The sequence below is a fragment of the Gallus gallus genome, chromosome 14 (genome assembly GCF_016699485.2).
Source record: "Gallus gallus isolate bGalGal1 chromosome 14, bGalGal1.mat.broiler.GRCg7b, whole genome shotgun sequence".
Taxonomy (NCBI): Eukaryota; Metazoa; Chordata; class Aves; order Galliformes; family Phasianidae; genus Gallus; species Gallus gallus.
In genome coordinates, this window is record NC_052545.1 from 6,562,623 (window position 1) to 6,585,180 (window position 22,558).

General features: G+C 52.3%; 2 protein-coding genes across 11 annotated transcripts in view; one reads left to right on the forward strand and one right to left on the reverse strand.

Moving 5' to 3' along the window:
• Positions 1-314: 314 nt before the first annotated feature.
• On the forward strand, positions 315-21,802 carry C7orf62 (C7orf62 homolog). Of its 7 annotated transcripts, none has more exons than XM_015294291.4 (7): positions 753-879; positions 1,228-1,300; positions 1,904-1,998; positions 2,408-2,472; positions 2,904-3,105; positions 3,474-3,633; positions 20,574-21,802. In XM_015294291.4, the coding sequence occupies exons 1-7, from the start codon at positions 769-771 to the stop codon at positions 21,254-21,256; spliced, it is 1,389 nt and encodes a 462-aa protein (XP_015149777.3). In that variant the 5' UTR covers positions 753-768; the 3' UTR covers positions 21,257-21,802. The 7 variants fall into 7 exon arrangements, with proteins under 7 accessions (XP_025011008.2, XP_046756915.1, XP_015149777.3 ...); XM_025155244.3 differs by lacking the exon at positions 20,574-21,802 and adding an exon at positions 4,030-4,309; XM_025155240.3 differs by lacking the exon at positions 1,228-1,300 and having other exon boundaries at positions 315-879.
• Positions 21,650-22,558, reverse strand: part of ARHGAP17 (Rho GTPase activating protein 17) — a 39,452-nt gene continuing 38,543 nt past the window's right edge. For 2 of the 4 annotated variants that reach the window (XM_004945259.4, XM_414864.6), the window contains one exon: positions 21,650-22,535. In XM_004945259.4, coding sequence (XP_004945316.2) covers positions 22,405-22,535 — 131 coding nt within the window. In that variant the 3' untranslated portion in view covers positions 21,650-22,404. The remainder of the gene's footprint in view (positions 22,536-22,558) is intronic. The other 2 variants (XM_004945258.4, XM_015294471.4) reach the window with 1 other exon arrangement.

Genomic DNA, 22,558 nt, shown 5'->3' on the forward strand with positions numbered 1-22,558 from the left:
TTTATTTAAGAAGACAGACCCCCCTCCCTAACACATCCCTCCTTTCCCTCGAGGAGCGCTTGGCAGACCTGAACTGGATGAGCACAATGAGCTGAGCTGAGGCGGGAGCGCGGTGTTGGTTATTCCAAGTATATAATTATGCTCTTTGGGGTTAAAGCACTACCTGGCACACAGGACATCTGGATTCTGTTCCTATTTACACCTCCGTAACCATACTAAGACACGTGGCCCGCCTGTGCTGTAGCCCCTGTAGCCACCAGGGAGCACAACTGACCTGGGGCAGTGCTTACAGCCTGCATTCCCTCCTCCACACCCCGCGGGCAGCAGCGGGCGTGCAGTCCGCTCTCTGGGGTTGCCGACGTTCCGTGGGACTGCGGTGATGGCAGCACGCTGCCAAGTGGTGGGGCTGATATGGCCGGAGCGACACAGCCGAGGCGCAGCGATGAGAGGAGTGGTGCCGAGCGCAGTGGCACACACACCTCCAGGTGGGCTGCGAACAGGTGGCGTAGCGCCGTTAAAGCCTTCTGCGAGAAGAACGGATGTGCCCGGTGGCGCGACTCGTCCTCGAGAGGAGAAACGCGACCGGGCGTTCAGCGGTGCTTTCAGCCTCGGCAGCCAACCCACCCCCAGGGCCTCGTGTGGCTGCCGGAACTCTCTGCACCTGCCCGGGCCGGAGGGCGTGGCCCTGGCACGCGGCACAACGGCCGTTCCTCGGCTCCGCGAGCGCAGCGCGGCCCCCACCGGCCGCTCCCGGCGCAGAGCCCGGCTATGGCGGAGGAGGCGCGAGCGGCCGCGCGGCACAACTGGCCGGAGCCGCTGCAGTTGGAGCGGAGGAATCTCCTGACCGCGCGGCGGCGGTGGCTGCGTCGCACCCTGCAGGTGGGAGGCCGGCGGGGCGGGATGCGGCGGCGGCAGCAGCTGCTGCTGCGCTGAGCTGCGCGTGCTGCGCTGAGCTGCGCGTGCTGCGCTGAGCTGCGCGTGCTGCGCTGAGCTGCGCGTGCTGCGCTGAGCTGCGCGTGCTGCGCTGAGCTGCGCGTGCTGCGCTGAGCTGCGCGTGCTGCGCTGAGCTGCGCGTGCTGCGCTGAGCTGCGCGTGCTGCGCTGAGCTGCGCGTGCTGCGCTGAGCTGCGCGTGCTGCGCTGAGCTGCGCGTGCTGCGCTGAGCTGCGGCGTGCTGCGCTGAGCTGCGCGTGCTGCGCTGAGCTGCGCGTGCTGCGCTCTGCCCGCAGTGTCGCGTCCCGCTGCAGCGCCTGCTGGTCGTGGCCCGGCTGCGCGAAGAGGTGGAGGCGGAGGAGGTGGCAGGTGGGTGACTATCCGTAAGGAGCATTAAGGCAGCTTTTTTTGTTTGGTGCATTTGTATGAGCTGGTGCCAACGTCGGGCAGAGGCAGGAATTCAGCTACACGTGCAGAACTGTGGCAGTGCTCCATGCTTGAGGCCTGCAGGCAGTGCATCCACAGCAACAGCGGTGTAACTGCACTTCTGGAATAAAGCAGTAGCACAGGGTGCCCAGAGAGGTGGCCGTGCCCCAACCCTGCAGATGCCTATGGTCAGGCTGGATGGGGCTCTGAGCACTGATGGAGCTGTGGGTGTCTCTGCTCAGTGCAGGGAGTGGGACCACATGGCATTCAGAGGTCCCTTCCAACTCATGATTCTGTGACTCAATGAATGCAGGCAGGAGTTGGACTCCATCTACACTTATTAGTGAGCTTTGTTGCAGATTTAGGAGCTGACACAAATTGTGCTGCATGTTTCAAGAAGCAATTCCCTTGTTCCTGTTAAAGTGATACTTTAATGCTTCTGAATAACAAAAGCATAATTTGTAAATCTGAGCAGGCAGAACAGAGAACTGACCTGCTGGAACTCTCACTGTGAGCGGTGTAACAAACTGTTTCTTTTGAAACAAGGTTACCACAGAGAATTGTTTGAAGTTGCGTCAGAATACGAACAAGTCTCGGGGCTGCTGCTTCTCAGTTCCAGCCAAGTTCTTCATGTAGTGGAAGTAAGTTAAAGGAATTCCCAATGGGATCCAATGGCCTCGATTCAGCTTCGTACAAACTGTTCAGATGGCTGTTCAGATGCAGACGACTGCAAACGTGTGACTACCTCTGACTCCATACATTGGTTTAAAGTGAGAACTGAGGGCTGAGTAGCAGCGTGGATTCTCGGCAGCTTTCCTCTGGATTTTGCTGCCCCCGGTACTGAAGCGAACTGTCCCAGAGCAGGGAGGGAATTGACAGCATGAAGTGCTGTGTTCGGTCAGGCATAATAGGAACATGCTTTGTCCTCAGTGCATGGGTCTCAAAGGCAAGGCCTATTTACAGGAAGGGATGCTGAAGAGTTATTTTTTAGTCAGGTAGTATTATTTTATAATACACAATTCCATAAAAACTCTCCCCTTTCCTCTGCAGTCTTGCTGTAGCACAATACATTTTCTCATCCGAGCTCTCGCTTCTCTCCAAAAACAGGGTCCTAGGTAAGTGGTTCCCATTACCTTTGCTGAAAGAAAATTGTAAGAGAAGTGGTAGACAGCTCCTTTCAAGTTAAACAGAACGTTAGGTACGATTACATTGACTTCTCATTCTCCTTCTGAGTGCCATGGGGCACAGTAGCATCCCATACCTCCATTTGCTCACTAAATCCCGCCTGCTTTTCTGCTCCTTTCTCACCCTCCCAGCCACCAGTCCACTCAGACCTTTGCACAGCTGCTAGAGCACAACTGGAAAAAAGCTTCTGTTGGATGATCCATATTGCCCACAGGGTGGGAGGTGTGCAGCATGTACAGCACGTTGTGCTCAGGCAATTCTGAGAGTGCCAATCACACATTGCTTGGGTTATGAAACATGAACGTGGTGATACAAACTGCTTGCTGTTCTTAAGGACAGAATTCACTTCCTTTCCACTCAGTGCTCTTCTCCAGGAAATCAAAGTACTGGTGGTGGCACACAACATCCCGAGCAGGCAGTTCCCAAAGTGGGATGTGGCAGTAGTGACGTCTCCTGTGACACATTCAGAAGACTCAATGCAATCGCAGTCTATAGAAGAGGTGGTCACAGAGTGTCTTACACTCCTGGTCAATGTGGCAGACTATGTGCTAAAATCTGCTGAGGTAAAGTTCCCAGTTTCCCCCCCCAACCCTGCACTCCCCCACACCTTACAGCAGCTGTAGCGTCTATCAGCACGCTCAGAGGATTCTAGAGGCAGCATGAAAGCATCACAAAAAGTCATTGCTTTATTCTGTGTTGCTTCTCAGACCTGTGTCTGGCTGTTTTGTGCAGCTGTTTGAGTGAGCTCATTCACAGCGCTGCCACAGGCTTGTGTCATGAGTCCCTCTCCTGGGCTTTGTCCCTGAGCAGTCCTGAAGGACACAGGAATGGGGAGCAGCCCCAGCCCTGCTGCTTAGGGCCAGCTGCCCTAAGGTAACGTGCAGCCCTGTGCCCTTGCTGCACCTGCATCAAAATGCTCTTTGTTCCACAGGATGACAGCAAGGCCAACAGTGACAGTCTGTGTGTTCTTCCCCCTGAGCTGCTCATCCCAGCAGCGACTATTGGCTACTTGTCTAAAGCTGAAGAATGTGCAAGCCCTGTAGATTTTCTGAGAATGTATTTGAGTCCTGTTCAGCCTGCCCTGGATTCAGGTACGTTGCATGCAGTTTCGGGGACGAACATCAAATTTAGTCACACAGCTGGAATCTTGACTTGTAGCACTGAACTTGGAGTTTGGAAAACTTGTTCCAGTGCTGGAGTAAGGACCTGGAGCAGGAAGCATTCTTGGACACTGGAGCGGAAGGAACTGGGCAGCTGTGGGTGTTTCAGGCTGTAGCAGCAGAAAGCAATCAAAATACTGGAGCACGTCAGCAAGTGCAATACGTTCTCTGTGGAATGCAGTTTTATTTTGCAGTGAAGCTTTAGTTCTAGTTTAGTAACCTGAATGAAATGTATTACGGAATGTGATGGAACTTACAGGTTAACTAAATTAGTCCAGCGAGTTGTATGGCTATTGCTGTTACTGTCTCTCCTTCTTTCATTCACAGAAGTTGTATGGCCCATTCCCTTGCACTTATCTGCCTGATGCGGTGTGTTCCCGGCGTTTCTTCTTGCAGCAGGACTCTCATGTTTCACACAAATCCACACACAGAGATGCATGGCTTTCATTGCAGTCCATGAGTCAGGAGGAGCTGAGCAGCAGCAGCCCAGCAGCTGCAGAACCCAGGGATAACTGCACAGCTGTGGGTGTGGAGCTGCTGTCTCATGGGCTGCAGAAGTGGGCACGTTAGTGACACTCTTAAATAAATATACCTTAAGTTAACAAAAGACGATCTTTAAGTTTATCGTGGAGATACCTGGAACCGCAGGGGAGTGGTGGGGCCAGGTAGCACTAGGCCTGGACCCTGGCATGACTGTGCACTGGGGACTGCACACAGCAGTCCCTGCATGTCCTCAGGCTGGGCTGAGGGTGCTGCTGCTCCCTGGGACAGTGGGCAGCAGCTGCTGGGGTTCAGCTGCCATCCTCAGCCCGGCACTGCCCAGGGAGCACCTGGAGCAATCCTGCAGAGGAGTGAGGCAACAAACAGCAGGCAGAGCTCCTGCTGGGCACAGCCCCGGCTGCGGCGTGGCTGCTGCCAGATCCATGTGCACACAGCAGCTGGGCACAGGAGCTGCACCCAGGGGTGCTGTGGCCCCATCATTCCCCAGGGTCCACATTTCTAGCTCTGTCCCCAGTTCCAATCCTGATGCTGTGCACTCCAGGTAAGGGTTCTGGCTTCCTATAGTTCTGCTGGTGTTTGCATTTCCACCTCTGCCCACATCCCACGTTCACCCCCAGATCCAACATTTCTGCTCATGACCTGTGGCTCATGCCACAGTCTGTATTTTCAGGGCATGCCTTGCATTTCAGCTTCAGATCTGCCCCAGCTACACATGCTGCACAATCTGTGGAAGAGGGGCTCTACCTTCTGACAGCTCCAGCTGCTGGATGTGCCATCTTCTTGCACATTTACTTTGGCTCAGTTCTGGAAAGGTACAATTAATGCTGTGCATCTCACCTCCAGGAATTGGATGCTCAAGGAAAGCAATACTCTGGCTTTGCACTCTGCTGTCCAACAGTGAGATTTTTGTGCCCCATGTTTCCTCCCAGAATCTTTGCACATTGTCATCCCTGTTTCAGATCCAGCTCTGCTTTATCAGATCCACGTGGAAATGCTCCAGCTGATGGAAGTGCCTTCATGCCTGTGCTGGGGGCTTCAGCAGCAGCTCTGCACTCTCAGCTCTTGCCCCATGTTTCCCACTCAACCTTTATTTCCAGCTCACATTCATGACTTCAGCTCTTGTCCTGCTTCCTCTGTTCCGTAACAAACTCACACCAGTGATTTCAGCTCTTGCAGTTTCTGCTCACATCTTTATTCTCAGCTCCTGGTCTGTTTCAGCTCCAGCTCTGCCCCTTCAGCTCCCAACACTGCGCTCTGCAGACAAGAGGTGCTGTGGCTGCACACAGCTCTGGCTGGAGGACATATCTGCCCTCTGTGCTGTGGGTCCCAGCAGCCGCTCTGCACTGCCAGCTCACATGCACTGATTTCAGTCCTTGCCCTTCCTTCCTTTCCACGTCACACTCCACGATTTCAGGTTTTCCATATTTCCCCCCAGTGCTTTATAATAAGCTCACAGCAGTGATTTCAGCTCTTGCCTTCTTTCCCACACGATCTTTATTCTCAATTCCTTGTCCGTCTCAGCTCCAGCACTGCACACTGCGGCTGTGCTTCAGATTTGTACAGCTCTGGCTCAGACACACCTCTGTGCCCGGTGCTGTGGGTTCCAGCAGCAGCTCTGCGCTGTCAGCTCTTGCCCCATGTTTCCCCTCAATCTTCATTTCCAATTCACACCCATGATTTCAGCTCATGTCCTCTTTCCCCTGTGAAGTTCTATAATAAAATCACAACAGTGATTTCAGCTCTCAGCTCGTTTCCCACAAGATCTTTATTCTCAGCTCCTGGTTGGCTTCAGCTCCAGCACTGCACTCCAGTGAGATGCCCCATCTCCATACAGCTCTGCCTTACAGACACACATCCATGCCCTGTGCTGTGGGTTCCAGCAGCAGCTCTGCACTGTTAGCTTACGCTCTGTTTTTCACCTCTCAGTCTTTATTTCCAATACGTGTACCATTATTTCAGTGCTTCCCCTTTGTGCCCCAATGATTTCAGCTATGTAATATTTTACTCAAAAGTGTTATAGAAAGCTCACAGCAGTGATTACAGCTCTGGCCTCATTTCCCACAAGATCTTTATTCTCAGCTCCTGGTCTGCTTCAGCTCCAGCACTGCACCCCAGTGAGATGCCCCATCTCTGCTCAGCTCTGCCTCACTGACACACCTCCACACTGTGTTGTGGACTCCAGCAGCAGCTCTGCATTACCAGCTCATACAGTGATTTCAGCTGTGCCCTGTGGCCCCTCATGGATCTCAATTACCAGCTCATGTCTTGCCCTGTTTCTCCCCAGTGCTTTATAACAAACTCACACCAGTGATTTCAGCTCTTGCCTCGTTTCCCACAAGATCTTTATTCTCAGCTGTTTGTCGGCTTCAGCTCCAGCACTGCACACTGTGGCTGTGCTCCAGCTTTGTACAGCTCTGGCTCAGACACACCTCCATGCCCGGTACTGTGGTTTCCAGCAGCAGCTCTGCACTGTCAGTGCATGCTCCACGTTTTCCCCCCTCAATCTTTATTTCCAACACGTTCCATAATTCCCGTGTTTCCCCGTTTGTGCCCCCATGACGCTTTATTTCCAACTCATGCGCATAATTTCAGCTCTTGCAATGTTTTCCCCAAAAAACATAGAAAGCACACACCAGTGATTTCAGCTCTTGCTTCGTTTCCCACAAGATCTTTATTCTCAGCTCCTGGTTTGCTTCAGCTCCAGCACTTCACCCCAGTGAGATGCCGCAGCACTGCACAGCTGTGTCACAGATGCACCTTCACACTCTGCTGTGCGTTCCAGCAGCAGCTCTGCACTGTCAGCCCATTCTATGACACAGCTCATGCGCCACATTTCCCCCCTCAGTCTTTATTTTCAGCACAGTACCGAACATAAGGACCCTTGCTCTATTTCCCCTCAAAGATCTATAACAAACTCACACCAGTGATTTCAGCTCTTGCCTCGTTTCCCACAAGATCTTTATTCTCAGCTGTTTGTCGGCTTCAGCTCCAGCACTGCACACTGTGGCTGTGCTCCAGCTTTATACAACTCTGGCTCAGACACACCTCCATGCCCGGTGCTGTGGGTTCCAGCAGCAGCTCTGCACTGTCAGTGCATGCTCTGCATTTCCCCCCTCAATCTTTATTTCCAACACATTGCATTCTTTCAGAGCTCCCCCATTGTGCCCCCATGACGCTTTATTTCCAACTCATGCCACATGGTTTCAGCTCTTGCAATGTTTTCCCCAAAAACAGTTATAGAAAGCTCACAGCAGTGATTTCAGCTCTTGCTCTGTTTACCAAAAGATCTTTATTCTCAGCTCCTGGTCTGCTTCAGCTCCAGCACTGCACCCCAGTGAGATTCCGCAGCACTGCACAGCTGTGTCACAGATGCACCTTCACACTCTGCTGTGCGTTCCAGCAGCAGCTCTGCATTACCAGCTCATACACAGTGATTTCAGCTCTGCCCTGTGGACCCTCAAGGACCTCAATTGCCAGCTCATGTCTTGCCCTGTTTCTCCCCAGTGCTTTATAACAAACTCACACCAGTGATTTCAGCTCTTGCCTCGTTTCCCACAAGATCTTTATTCTCAGCTGTTTGTCAGCTTCAGCTCCAGCACTGCACACTGTGGCTGTGCTCCAGCTTTGTACAGCTCTGGCTCAGACACACCTCCATGCCCGGTGCTGTGGGTTCCTGCAGCAGCTCTGCACTGACAATGCATGCTCTGCATTTCCCCCCTCAATCTTTATTTCCAACACTTTCCATTCTGTCAGAGCTCCCCTTTTGTGCCCCCGTGACGCTTTATTTCCAACTCATGCGCATAATTTCAGCTCTTGCAATGTTTTCCCCAAAAACGTTCTAGAAAGCTCACACCAGTGATTTCAGCTCTTGCTTCGTTTCCCACAAGATCTTTATTCTCAGCTCCCGGTTTGATTCAGCTGCAGCACTGCATTCCAGTGAGATGCCCCAGCACTGCACAGCTCTGCATCACAGACACACCTTCACACTGTGCTGTGGGTCCCAGCAGCAGCTCTGCACTGTCAGTGCATGCACAGTGATTTCAGCTGTGCCCCGCGGCCCCTCAAGGATCTCAATTACCAGCTCATGTCTTGCCCTATTACCTCCTCGTGCTACATAATAAACACACAGCAGTGATTTCAGCTCTTGCCTCGTTTCCCACAAGATCTTTATTCTCAGCTCCTGGTCTGCTTCAGCTCCAGCACTGTACTCCAGTGAGATGCCGTAGCACTGCACAGCTCTGCCTCACAGATGCACCTTCACACTGTGCTGTGGGATTCAGCAGCAGCTCTGCACTGTCAGCTCTTGCCCCATGTTTCCCACTCAATCTTTATTTCCAGCTCACACCCATGATTTCAGCTCATGTCCCGTTTCCCCTGTGAAGTTCCATAACAAACTCACACCAGTGATTTCAGCTCTTGCAGTTTCTGCTCACATCTTTATTCTCAGCTCCCTGTGTTTCAGCTCCAGCTCTGTGCACTCTGGGTATGCTCGGGCTGCACACAGCTCTGGCTCAGACACCTCCATGCCCGGTGCTGTGGGTTCCAGCAGCAGCTCTGCACTGTCAGTGCATGCTCTGCGTTTCCCCCCTCAATCTTTATTACCAACACACATTGCATTCTGTCAGAGCTCCCCTTTTGTGCCCCCATGACGCTTTATTACCAACTCATGTGCATGATTTCAGCTCTTGCAATGTTTCCCCAAAAAATGTTATAGAAAGCACAAACCAGTGATTTCAGCTCTTGCCCTGTTTCCCACAAGATCTTTATTCTCAGCTCCTGGTCTGCTTCAGCTCCAGCATTGCACTCCAGTGAGATGCCCCAGCACTGCACAGCTCTGCGTCACTGACACACCTTCACACTGTGCTGTGCATTCCAGCAGCAGCTCTGCATTACCAGCTCATACACAGCGATATTAGCTCTGCCCCTCGGCCCATCAAGGATCTTAATGGCCAGCTCATGTCTTGCCCTGTTTCTCCCCAGTGCTACATAATAATCACACAGCAGTGATTTCAGCTCTTGCCCTGCTTCCCACAAGATCTTTATTCTCAGCTCCTGGTCTGCTTCAGCTCCAGCACTGCACTCCAGTGAGATGCCCCAGCACTGCACAGCTGTGTCACAGATGCACCTTCACACTGCTGTGGGTTCCAGCAGCAGCTCTGCACTGTCAGTGCATGCTCCGCGATTCCCCCCTCAATCTTTATTACCAACACACGTTGCATTCTGTCAGAGCTCCCCCTTTGTGCCCCCATGACGCTTTATTTCCAACTCATGTGCATGATTTCAGCTCTTGCAATGTTTTCCCCAAAAACGTTCTAGAAAGCACACACCAGTGATTTCAGCTCTTGCCCTGTTTCCCACAAGATCTTTATTCTCAGCTCCTGTTCTGCTTCAGATCCAGCACTGCATTCCAGTGAGATGCCCCAGCACTGCACAGCTCTGCCTCACAGACACACCTTCACACTGTGCTGTGGGTCCCAGCAGCAGCTCTGCATTACCAGCTCATGCACAGTGATTTCAGCAGTGCCCCGCGGCCCCTCAAGGATCTCAATCGCCAGCTCATGTCTTGCCCTATTACCTCCTCGTGCTACATAGTAAACACACACCAGTGATTTCAGCTCTTGCCTCGTTTCCCACAAGATCTTTATTCTCAGCTCCTGGTCCGTCTCAGCTCCAGCACTGCACACTGTGGCTGTGCTCCAGCTTTGTACAGCTCTGGCTCAGACACCCCTGCATGCCCTGTGCTGTGGGTTCCTGCAGCAGCTCTGCACTGTCAGCCCATTCTATGACACAGCTCATGCGCCACATTTCCCCCCTCAGTCTTTATTTTCAGCACAGTACCCACAATAAGGTCTCTTGCTCTATTTCCCCTCAAAGATCTATAACAAACTCACACCAGTGATTTCAGCTCTTGCCCTGTTTCCAAAAAGATCTTTATTCACAACTCTTCGTCTGCATCAGCTCCAGCTATGCACACTGTGGCTGTGCTCCAGCTTTATACAACTCTGGCTCAGACACACGTCCATGCCCTGTGCTGTGGGTTCCTGCAGCAGCTCTGCACTGTCAGTGCATGCTCTGCGTTTCCCCCTGTCAATCTTTATTACCAACACACGTTGTATTCTGTCAGAGCTCCCCCTTTGTGCCCCCATGACGCTTTATTTCCAACTCATGTGCATGATTTCGGCTCTTGCAATGTTTTCCCCCAAAACATTATAGAAAGCTCACACCAGTGATTTCAGCTCTTGCTTCGTTTCCCACAAGATCTTTATTCTCAGCTCCTGGTCTGCTTCAGCTCAGGCACTGCACTCCAGTGAGATGCCCCAGCACTGCACAGCTCTGCATCACAGACGCACCATCACACTGTGCTGTGGGTCCGAGCAGCAGCTCTGCATTACCAGCTCATGTACAGTGATTTCAGCACTGCCCCGCGGCCCCTCAAGGATCTCAATCGCCAGCTCATGTCTTGCCCTATTACCTCCCTCTACTACATAGTAAACACACACCAGTCATTTCAGCTCTTGCCTCGTTTCTAAAAAGATCTTTATTCTCAGCTCCCTGTGTTTCAGCTCCAGCTCTGTGCACTCTGGGTATGCTCGGGCTGCACACAGCTCTGGCCCAGACACCTCCATGCCCGGTGCTGTGGGTTCCTAGCAGCAGCTCTGCACTGTCAGTGCATGCTCCGCGTTTCCCCCCTCAATCTTTATTTCCAACACACGTTGTATTCTCTCAGAGCCCCCCCTTTGTGCCCCCATGACGCTTTATTTCCAGCTCATGTGCATGATTTCAGCTCTTGCAATGTTTTCCCCAAAAACGTTATAGAAAGCACACACCAGTGATTTGAGCTCTTGCCCTGTTTCCCACAAGATCTTTATTCTCAGCTCCTGGTCTGCTTCAGCTGCAGCACTGCACTCCAGTGAGATGCCGCAGCACTGCACAGCTGTGTCACAGATGCACCTTCACACTGTGCTGTGGGATTCAGCAGCAGCTCTGCATTGTCAGCTCTTGCCCCATGTTTCCCACTCAGTCTTTATTTCCAGCTCACACCCATGATTTCAGCTCATGTCCCGTTTCCCCTGTGAAGTTCCATAACAAACTCACACCAGTGATTTCAGCTCTTGCAGTTTCTGCTCACATCTTTATTCTCAGCTCCCTGTGTTTCAGCTCCAGCTCTGTGCACTCTGGGTATGCTCGGGCTGCACACAGCTCTGGCTCAGACACCTCCATGCCCGGTGCTGTGGGTTCCAGCAGCAGCTCTGCACTGTCAGTGCATGCTCCGCGATTCCCCCCTCAATCCTTATTTCCGACACACATTGCATTCTTTCAGAGCTCCCCCTTTGTGCCCCCATGACGCTTTATTTCCAACTCATGCGCATGATTTCAGCTCTTGCAATGTTTTCCCCAAAAAAGTTCTAGAAAGCACACACCAGTGATTTCAGCTCTTGCCCTGTTTCCCACAAGATCTTTATTCTCAGCTCCTGGTCTGCTTCAGATCCAGCACTGCACTCCAGTGAGATGCCCCAGCACTGCACAGCTGTGTCACAGATGCACCTTCACACTCTGCTGTGCGTTCCAGCAGCAGCTCTGCATTACCAGCTCATACACAGTGATTTCAGCTCTGCCCTGTGGACCCTCAAGGACCTCAATTGCCAGCTCATGTCTTGCCCTGTTTCTCCCCAGTGCTTTATAACAAACTCACACCAGTGATTTCAGCTCTTGCCTCGTTTCCCACAAGATCTTTATTCTCAGCTGTTTGTCGGCTTCAGCTCCAGCACTGCACACTGTGGCTGTGCTCCAGATTTGTACAGCTCTGGCACAGACACCTCCATGCCCGGTGCTGTGGGTTCCTGCAGCAGCTCTGCACTGACAATGCATGCTCTGCATTTCCCCCCTCAATCTTTATTTCCAACACTTTCCATTCTGTCAGAGCTCCCCTTTTGTGCCCCCGTGACGCTTTATTTCCAACTCATGCGCATAATTTCAGCTCTTGCAATGTTTTCCCCAAAAACGTTCTAGAAAGCTACACACCAGTGATTTCAGCTCTTGCCCTGTTTCCCACAAGATCTTTATTCTCAGCTCCCGGTTTGCTTCAGCTGCAGCACTGCATTCCAGTGAGATGCCCCAGCACTGCACAGCTCTGCATCACAGACACACCTTCACACTGTGCTGTGGGTCCCAGCAGCAGCTCTGCATTACCAGCTCATGCACAGTGATTTCAGCTGTGCCCCTCAGCCCATCAAGGATCTCAATTACCAGCTCATGTCTTGCCCTATTACCTCCTCGTGCTACATAGTAAACACACAGCAGTGATTTCAGCTCTTGCCTCGTTTCCCACACAATCTTTATTCTCAGCTGTTTGTCGGCTTCAGCTCCAGCACTGCACACTGTGGCTGTGCTCCAGCTTTGTACAGCTCTGGCTCAGACACCCCTGCATGCCCTGTGCTGTGGGTTCCTGCAGCAGCTCTGCACTGTCAGCCCATTCTATGACACAGCTCATGTGCCGCATTTCTCCAATCAATCTTTATTTTCAGCACAGTACCCACAATAAGGACTCTTGTTCTATTTCCCCTCAAAGATCTATAACAAACTCACACCAGTGATTTCAGCTCTTGCCCTGTTTCCAAAAAGATCTTTATTCTCAACTCTTCATCTGCATCAGCTCCAGCACTGCACACTGTGGCTGTGTTCCAGCTTTGTACAGCTCTGGCTCAGACACCTCCATGCCCTGTGCTGTGGGTTCCTGCAGCAGCTCTGCACTGTCAGTGCATGCTCCGCGTTTCCCCCCTCAATCTTTATTTCCAACACACGTCGCATTCTGTCAGAGCTCCCCCTTTGTGCCCCCATGACGCTTTATTTCCAGCTCATGTGCATGATTTCAGCTCTTGCAATGTTTTCCCCAAAAACGTTCTAGAAAGCACACAGCAGTGATTTCAGCTCTTGCCCTGTTTCCCACAAGATCTTTATTCTCAGCTCCTGGTCTGCTTCAGCTGCAGCACTGCACTCCAGTGAGATGCCCCAGCACTGCACAGCTCTGCCTCACAGACACACCTTCACACTGTGCTGTGCGTTCCAGCAGCAGCTCTGCATTACCAGCTCATACAGTGATTTCAGCTCTGCCCCTCAGCCCATCAAGTATCATAATGGCCAGCTCATGTCTTGCCCTGTGTCTCCCCAGTGCTATATAATAATCACACACCAGTGATTTCAGCTCTTGCCTCGTTTCCCACAAGATCTTTATTCTCAGCTCCTTGTCTGTCTCAGCTCCAGCACTGCACACTGTGGCTGTGCTCCAGCTTTGTACAGCTCTGGCTCAGACACCCCTGCATGCCCTGTGCTGTGGGTTCCTGCAGCAGCTCTGCACTGTCAGCCCATTCTATGACACAGCTCATGTGCCGCATTTCTCCCCTCAGTCTTTATTTTCAGCACAGTACCCACAATAAGGTCTCTTGCTCTATTTCCCCTCAAAGATCTATAACAAACTCACAGCAGTGATTTCAGCTCTTGCCTCGTTTCCCACAAGATCTTTATTCTCAGCTGTTTGTCTGCATCAGCTCCAGCACTGCACACTGTGGCTGTGTTCCAGCTTTGTACAGCTCTGGCTCAGACACACCTCCATGCCCGGTGCTGTGGGTTCCTGCAGCAGCTCTGCACTGTCAGTGCATGCTCCGCGTTTCCCCCCTCAATCTTTATTACCAACACACGTTGCATTCTGTCAGAGCTCCCCCTTTGTGCCCCCATGACGCTTTATTTCCAACTCATGTGCATGATTTCAGCTCTTGCACAGTGATTCAGCTGCTTTCCCACAAGATCTTTATTCTCAGCTCCTGGTCTGCTTCAGCTCCAGCACTGCACTCCAGTGAGATGCCCCAGCACTGCACAGCTCTGCCTCACAGACACACCTTCACACTGTGCTGTGGGTCCCAGCAGCAGCTCTGCATTACCAGCTCATGCACAGTGATTTCAGCTGTGCCCCGCAGCCCCTCAAGGATCTCAATCGCCAGCTCATGTCTTGCCCTATTACCTCCTCGTGCTACATAGTAAACACACAGCAGTGATTTCAGCTCTTGCCCTGTTTCCCACAAGATCTTTATTCTCAGCTCCTGGTCCGTCTCAGCTCCAGCACTGCACACTGTGGCTGTGCTCCAGCTTTGTACAGCTCTGGCTCAGACACCCCTGCATGCCCTGTGCTGTGGGTTCCTGCAGCAGCTCTGCACTGTCAGCCCATTCTATGACACAGCTCATGTGCCGCAATTCTCCAATCAATCTTTATTTTCAGCACAGTACCCACAATAAGGACTCTTGTTCTATTTCCCCTCAAAGATCTATAACAAACTCACACCAGTGATTTCAGCTCTTGCCCTGTTTCCAAAAAGATCTTTATTCTCAACTCTTCATCTGCATCAGCTCCAGCACTGCACACTGTGGCTGTGTTCCAGCTTTGTACAGCTCTGGCTCAGACACCTCCATGCCCTGTGCTGTGGGTTCCTGCAGCAGCTCTGCACTGTCAGTGCATGCTCCGCGTTTCCCCCCTCAATCTTTATTTCCAACACACGTTGCATTCTGTCAGAGCTCCCCCTTTGTGCCCCCATGACGCTTTATTTCCAGCTCATGTGCATGATTTCAGCTCTTGCAATGTTTTCCCCAAAAACGTTCTAGAAAGCACACAGCAGTGATTTCAGCTCTTGCCCTGTTTCCCACACGATCTTTATTCTCAGCTCCTGGTCTGCTTCAGCTCCAGCACTGCACTCCAGTGAGATGCCGCAGCACTGCACAGCTCTGCCTCACAGATGCACCTTCACACTGTGCTGTGGGATTCAGCAGCAGCTCTGCATTGTCTGCTCTTGCCCCATGTTTCCCACTCAGTCTTTATTTCCAGCTCACACCCATGATTTCAGCTCATGTCCCGTTTCCCCTGTGAAGTTCCATAACAAACTCACACCAGTGATTTCAGCTCTTGCAGTTTCTGCTCACATCTTTATTCTCAGCTCCCTGTGTTTCAGCTCCAGCTATGCACTTTCTGGGTATGCTCGGGCTGCATACAGCTCTGGCTCAGACACCTCCATGCCCGGTGCTGTGGGTTCCAGCAGCAGCTCTGCACTGTCAGTGCATGCTCTGCGTTTCCCCCCTCAATCTTTATTACCAACACACATTGCATTCTTTCAGAGCTCCCCCTTTGTGCCCCCATGACGCTTTATTACCAACTCATGTGCATGATTTCAGCTCTTGCAATGTTTCCCCAAAAAATGTTATAGAAAGCACACAGCAGTGATTTCAGCTCTTGCCCTGTTTCCCACAAGATCTTTATTCTCAGCTCCTGGTCTGCTTCAGCTCCAGCATTGCACTCCAGTGAGATGCCCCAGCACTGCACAGCTCTGCGTCACTGACACACCTTCACACTGTGCTGTGCATTCCAGCAGCAGCTCTGCATTACCAGCTCATACACAGCGATATTAGCTCTGCCCCTCGGCCCATCAAGGATCTTAATGGCCAGCTCATGTCTTGCCCTGTTTCTCCCCAGTGCTACATAATAATCACACAGCAGTGATTTCAGCTCTTGCCCTGCTTCCCACAAGATCTTTATTCTCAGCTCCTGGTCTGCTTCAGCTCCAGCACTGCACTCCAGTGAGATGCCCCAGCACTGCACAGCTGTGTCACAGATGCACCTTCACACTGCTGTGGGTTCCAGCAGCAGCTCTGCACTGTCAGTGCATGCTCCGCGATTCCCCCCTCAATCTTTATTACCAACACACGTTGCATTCTGTCAGAGCTCCCCCTTTGTGCCCCCATGACGCTTTATTTCCAACTCATGTGCATGATTTCAGCTCTTGCAATGTTTTCCCCAAAAACGTTCTAGAAAGCACACACCAGTGATTTCAGCTCTTGCCCTGTTTCCCACAAGATCTTTATTCTCAGCTCCTGTTCTGCTTCAGATCCAGCACTGCATTCCAGTGAGATGCCCCAGCACTGCACAGCTCTGCCTCACAGACACACCTTCACACTGTGCTGTGGGTCCCAGCAGCAGCTCTGCATTACCAGCTCATGCACAGTGATTTCAGCAGTGCCCCGCGGCCCCTCAAGGATCTCAATCGCCAGCTCATGTCTTGCCCTATTACCTCCTCGTGCTACATAGTAAACACACAGCAGTGATTTCAGCTCTTGCCTCGTTTCCCACAAGATCTTTATTCTCAGCTCCTGGTCCGTCTCAGCTCCAGCACTGCACACTGTGGCTGTGCTCCAGCTTTGTACAGCTCTGGCTCAGACACCCCTGCATGCCCTGTGCTGTGGGTTCCTGCAGCAGCTCTGCACTGTCAGCCCATTCTATGACACAGCTCATGCGCCACATTTCCCCCCTCAGTCTTTATTTTCAGCACAGTACCCACAATAAGGTCTCTTGCTCTATTTCCCCTCAAAGATCTATAACAAACTCACACCAGTGATTTCAGCTCTTGCCCTGTTTCCAAAAAGATCTTTATTCACAACTCTTCGTCTGCATCAGCTCCAGCTATGCACACTGTGGCTGTGCTCCAGCTTTATACAACTCTGGCTCAGACACACGTCCATGCCCTGTGCTGTGGGTTCCTGCAGCAGCTCTGCACTGTCAGTGCATGCTCTGCGTTTCCCCCCTCAATCTTTATTACCAACACACGTTGTATTCTGTCAGAGCTCCCCCTTTGTGCCCCCATGACGCTTTATTTCCAACTCATGTGCATGATTTCGGCTCTTGCAATGTTTTCCCCCAAAACATTATAGAAAGCTCACACCAGTGATTTCAGCTCTTGCTTCGTTTCCCACAAGATCTTTATTCTCAGCTCCTGGTCTGCTTCAGCTCAGGCACTGCACTCCAGTGAGATGCCCCAGCACTGCACAGCTCTGCATCACAGACGCACCATCACACTGTGCTGTGGGTCCGAGCAGCAGCTCTGCATTACCAGCTCATGTACAGTGATTTCAGCACTGCCCCGCGGCCCCTCAAGGATCTCAATCGCCAGCTCATGTCTTGCCCTATTACCTCCCTCTACTACATAGTAAACACACACCAGTCATTTCAGCTCTTGCCTCGTTTCCCACACAATCTTTATTCTCAGCTCCTGGTTGGCTTCAGCTCCAGCACTGCACACTGTGGCTGTGCTCCAGATTTGTACAGCTCTGGCTCAGACACACCTCCATGCCCTGTGCTGTGGGTTCCTGCAGCAGCTCTGCACTGTCAGCCCATTCTATGACACAGCTCATGTGCCGCATTTCTCCCCTCAGTCTTTATTTTCAGCACAGTACCCACAATAAGGTCTCTTGCTCTATTTCCCCTCAAAGATCTATAACAAACTCACAGCAGTGATTTCAGCTCTTGCCTCGTTTCCCACAAGATCTTTATTCTCAGCTGTTTGTCTGCATCAGCTCCAGCACTGCACACTGTGGCTGTGCTCCAGCTTTGTACAGCTCTGGCTCAGACACACCTCCATGCCCGGTGCTGTGGGTTCCTGCAGCAGCTCTGCACTGTCAGTGCATGCTCCGCGTTTCCCCCCTCAATCTTTATTACCAACACACGTTGCATTCTGTCAGAGCTCCCCCTTTGTGCCCCCATGACGCTTTATTTCCAACTCATGCGCATGATTTCAGCTCTTGCAATGTTTTCCCCAAAAACGTTCTAGAAAGCACACAGCAGTGATTTCAGCTCTTGCCCTGTTTCCCACAAGATCTTTATTCTCAGCTCCTGGTCTGCTTCAGCTCCAGCACTGCACTCCAGTGAGATGCCCCAGCACTGCACAGCTCTGCCTCACAGACACACCTTCACACTGTGCTGTGGGTCCCAGCAGCAGCTCTGCATTACCAGCTCATGCACAGTGATTTCAGCTGTGCCCCGCAGCCCCTCAAGGATCTCAATCGCCAGCTCATGTCTTGCCCTATTACCTCCTCGTGCTACATAGTAAACACACAGCAGTGATTTCAGCTCTTGCCCTGTTTCCCACAAGATCTTTATTCTCAGCTCCTGGTCCGTCTCAGCTCCAGCACTGCACACTGTGGCTGTGATCCAGCTTTGTACAGCTCTGGCTCAGACACACCTCCATGCCCTGTGCTGTGGGTTCCTGCAGCAGCTCTGCACTGTCAGCCCATTCTATGACACAGCTCATGTGCCGCATTTCCCCCCTCAGTCTTTATTTTCAGCACAGTACCCACAGTAAGGTCTCTTGCTCTATTTCCCCTCAAAGATCTATAACAAGCTCACACCAGTGATTTCAGCTCTTGCCCTGCTTCCCACAAGATCTTTACTCTCAGCTCCTGGTCTGCTTCAGCTGCAGCACTGCACTCCAGTGAGATGCCGCAGCACTGCACAGCTGTGTCACAGATGCACCTTCACACTGTGCTGTGGGATTCAGCAGCAGCTCTGCATTGTCAGCTCTTGCCCCATGTTTCCCACTCAGTCTTTATTTCCAGCTCACACCCATGATTTCAGCTCATGTCCCGTTTCCCCTGTGAAGTTCCATAACAAACTCACACCAGTGATTTCAGCTCTTGCAGTTTCTGCTCACATCTTTATTCTCAGCTCCCTGTGTTTCAGCTCCAGCTATGCACTTTCTGGATATGCTCGGGCTGCACACAGCTCTGGCTCAGACACACCTCCATGCCCGGTGCTGTGGGTTCCAGCAGCAGCTCTGCACTGTCAGTGCATGCTCCGCATTTCACCCCTCAACCTTTATTTCCAACACACGTTGCATTCTGTCAGAGCTCCCCCTTTGTGCCCCCATGACGCTTTATTTCCAACTCATGCGCATGATTTCAGCTCTTGCAATGTTTTCCCCAAAAATGTTCTAGAAAGCACACAGCAGTGATTTCAGCTCTTGCCCTGTTTCCCACAAGATCTTTATTCTCAGCTCCTGGTCTGCTTCAGCTGCAGCACTGCACCCCAGTGAGATGCCCCAGCACTGCACAGCTCTGCCTCACTGACACACCTTCACACTGTGCTGTGGGTTTGAGCAGCAGCTCTGCATTACCAGCTCATACAGTGATTTCAGCTGTGCCCTGTGGCCCCTCAGGGATCTCAATTCCCAGCTCATATCTTGCCCTGTTTCTCCCCAGTGCTTTATAACAAACTCACACCAGTGATTTCAGCTCTTGCCTCGTTTCCCACAAGATCTTTATTCTCAGCTGTTTGTCGGCTTCAGCTCCAGCACTGCACACTGTGGCTGTGCTCCAGCTTTGTACAGCTCTGGCACAGACACCCGTCCATGCCCGGTGCTGTGGGTTAATGCAGCAGCTCTGCACTGTCAGTGCATGCTCCGCATTTCACCCCTCAACCTTTATTTCAAACACACGTTGCATTCTGTCAGAGCTCCCCCTTTGTGCCCCCATGACGCTTTATTTCCAACTCATGCGCATAATTTCAGCTCTTGCAATGTTTTCCCCCAAAACGTTCTAGAAAGCTCACACCAGTGATTTCAGCTCTTGCTTCATTTCCCACAAGATCTTTATTCTCAGCTCCTGGTCTGCTTCAGCTCAGGCACTGCACTCCAGTGAGATGCCGCAGCATTGCACAGCTCTGCATCACAGACACACCTTCACACTGTGCTTTGGGCTTCAGCAGCAGCTCTGCATTACCAGCTCATACAGTGATTTCAGCTCTGCCCCTCGGCCCCTCAAGGATCTCAATTACCAGCTCATGTCTTGCCCTATTACCTCCCCGTGCTACATAGTAAACACACACCAGTGATTTCAGCTCTTGCCTCGTTTCCCACACAATCTTTATTCTCAGCTCCTGGTCGGCTTCAGCTCCAGCACTGCACACTGTGGCTGTGCTCCAGCTTTGTACAGCTCTGGCTCAGACACCCCTGCATGCCCTGTGCTGTGGGTTCCTGCAGCAGCTCTGCACTGTCAGCCCGTTCTGTGACACAGCTCATGTGCCGCATTTCTCCCCTCAATCTTTATTTTCAGCACAGTACCCACCATAAGGTCTCTTGCTCTATTTCCCCTCAAAGATCTATGACAAACTCACACCAGTGATTTCAGCTCTTGCCCTGTTTCCCATAAGATCTTTATTCTTGGCTTCTGGTTAGTTTCAGTTCCAGCACTGCTCTTCAGTGAGATGCCCTCCTTACAGCTCTCACAGACATTCCTCACCCTGTGCTGTGGGTTCCTGCAGCAGCTCTCCACTGTCAGTGCATGCTCCGTGTTTCCCCCCTCAATCTTTATTTCCAACATGTGTTCCATTATTTCAGTGCTTCCCCTCTGTGTACCCATGAAACTTTATTTGCAGCTCATGCCCCATGATTTGAGCTCTTGCAAGATTTCCCCACAAAACGTTATAGAAAGCTCACACCAGTGATTTTAGCTGTTGCCTTCTTTCCCACAAGATCTTTATTCTCTTCTCACTGTCTGTGTTTCAGCTGCAGCACTGCTCCATAGATGCCCTGCCTTCCCGAAGGAACTCACAGATGCGCCCTTTCCCACTGTGGCTCCACCTCCAGTGAGGGCCCACTGGCACCGCCCAACTCAGGCAGCCCCCACCCAACGGGCCGCGGTGGCCAACAGCCAATCATCAGTTCGCCGACCCCCAGTCACAGCTCCCCCGCCAGGCTCACCACGCTCCGCTCTGCTCTCGGCGCCGTTCCCGGTTCTGCCGCCACTGCCGTCGATGCCAATGCTGATGCCGATGCCGCCGCCTTCTCATCTCCGCTCCTTCGCCGACACTGTCGCGCTGCGGCACGCGCTCGTATTTCACACCTCCTGGTCCCGCGTCTCCCGGCTCAGAGCCAATCACCGCCTAGACGACTGCAGCGGGAACCAATCCAGGACCGCCTCGCTCCGCCCAATCCCTGCCGCAGCCCAGTCAATGCTTGGCCCGCCCCCCATTCCCGCCTTGCTCCGTTTCGCCCAATCCCGACTCGCAGACACTCCCGCCCCGCCCATACCACCCAATCCTGGCCCTGCCCCTTTCGGACCGCCCACTCGGCCAGTGATCACTGCTTCTGAGTCTCCCAACGGTTGTGATCGCGGCTGGAGAGGGCACAGGGCCCGTCTTCCCAGCAGCAGCGGAGCGGCTGCGTTTGGGGCTCGGGAAACGACCTAGCCGCCTAGAACGGGGGCTATCAGAGCGGGGATGGGTTCACGGGTAGCGCTGACGGCCCCTGGAGCAACACGGGGCAGAGCAAAACGCGGGGACGTGGCCGGTCTGCCCTGTCTGGGCCGGGATTGGACAGGACGACATTAAGTAGGCGATTCCCGCCTGAGGGGAGGAGGGCCGGGATTGGACAGGACGGCATTAGGTAGGCGGTTCCCGCCTGAGGGGAGGAGGGCCGGGATTGGACAGGACGGCATTAGGTAGGCGGCTCCCGCCTGAGGGGAGGAGGGCCGGGATTGGACAGGACGGCATTAGGTAGGCGGTTCCCGCCTGAGGGGAGGAGGGCCGGGATTGGACAGAGAAGGCGGCGGTTTTGGCGCGCGTGAATGAAGAAGGCTCAGGTTGACAAAAGACGGTCTTTAATTTTATAAACGTTCACCCAACTGATGCGCTAAAACAGATGTTCAAAGTTGTTTTGTTTTTTTCCGAAATCCAACCGTTTCCTATGAAAGCACAAAACCACTTCCACAGTTTCACCTCCCCCCCCCCCCCCCCCCCTCAAAACAGTCATTAATTTCACTTAAACAAAAAGCAGGCTGGTTAATACAAATAACTATGAAATAGGGGTTAGGTACTGATCACAGAGTAGCGCTGAAATGATTACGATACAGTAAGGCTCCTCCTGCAGTCACAGTCCGTCAAGGCACTGAGCACACACAGCGGCGAGCAGTGACAGAGCCAGCAGTCACCTCCGCTGTGCCGGCTTTGGTTCACCTGCAGCAGATCAGTGAGGGAATGTCTCTCGCAAGGCCTCTCCTTGTAACACCTAACAACTAGAAGAGAAGTCTAACCGCGGCATTAAAAGATTACTTCCGTAATACATGCACTTTAAATAACTAATAATTCGCTTCTTAAAATCGTTTGGAATTTTGCTAACACCGTCGGTACCAGCAGCAGCTACGCTTCCTATGCACGTTTCTGCAGTAATTAATTCCCTCCATCCAGGATTTGGATTACTGTTGAGACACACAGATCATTACACCTCTCCTGCATGGCTCCTCACCCTGCAGCCATGTTTCCGTGCCAGCAGAAGAAGCTTTTCACTGTTGGCTCTGTCAGTTTTCCCCGTCAGGAGAGGAAAGCAGGTTTGGTTTCCTTCACAGAGCAGTGCTTTCTGTGTCATTGTCAATATCTAGAGCGAGGTGGTTGTGCAGTTCTTTGCCCGCTGCCTCCGTAGGAAGCTCTGCAGAAGCGTTTTGAAGTGGTTCTGGAATACTGGAATTGGAGTCTGCACAAAAAACGGAAGAGCAA

What these genes read in the sequence shown, in the direction of transcription:
- C7orf62 (XM_025155240.3), top strand. Translation starts at nt 540, where the DNA reads ATGTGCCCGGTGGCGCGACTCGTCCTCGAGAGGAGAAACGCGACCGGG. An exon ending in GGCTGCGTCGCACCCTGCAG is followed by an intron (nt 880 to 1,903) that starts GTGGGAGGCCGG and finishes TTTTGAAACAAG; the next exon opens with GTTACCACAGAGAATTGTTT. An exon ending in TCAGCCTGCCCTGGATTCAG is followed by an intron (nt 3,634 to 20,573) that starts GTACGTTGCATG and finishes TCTGTGTTTCAG; the next exon opens with CTGCAGCACTGCTCCATAGA.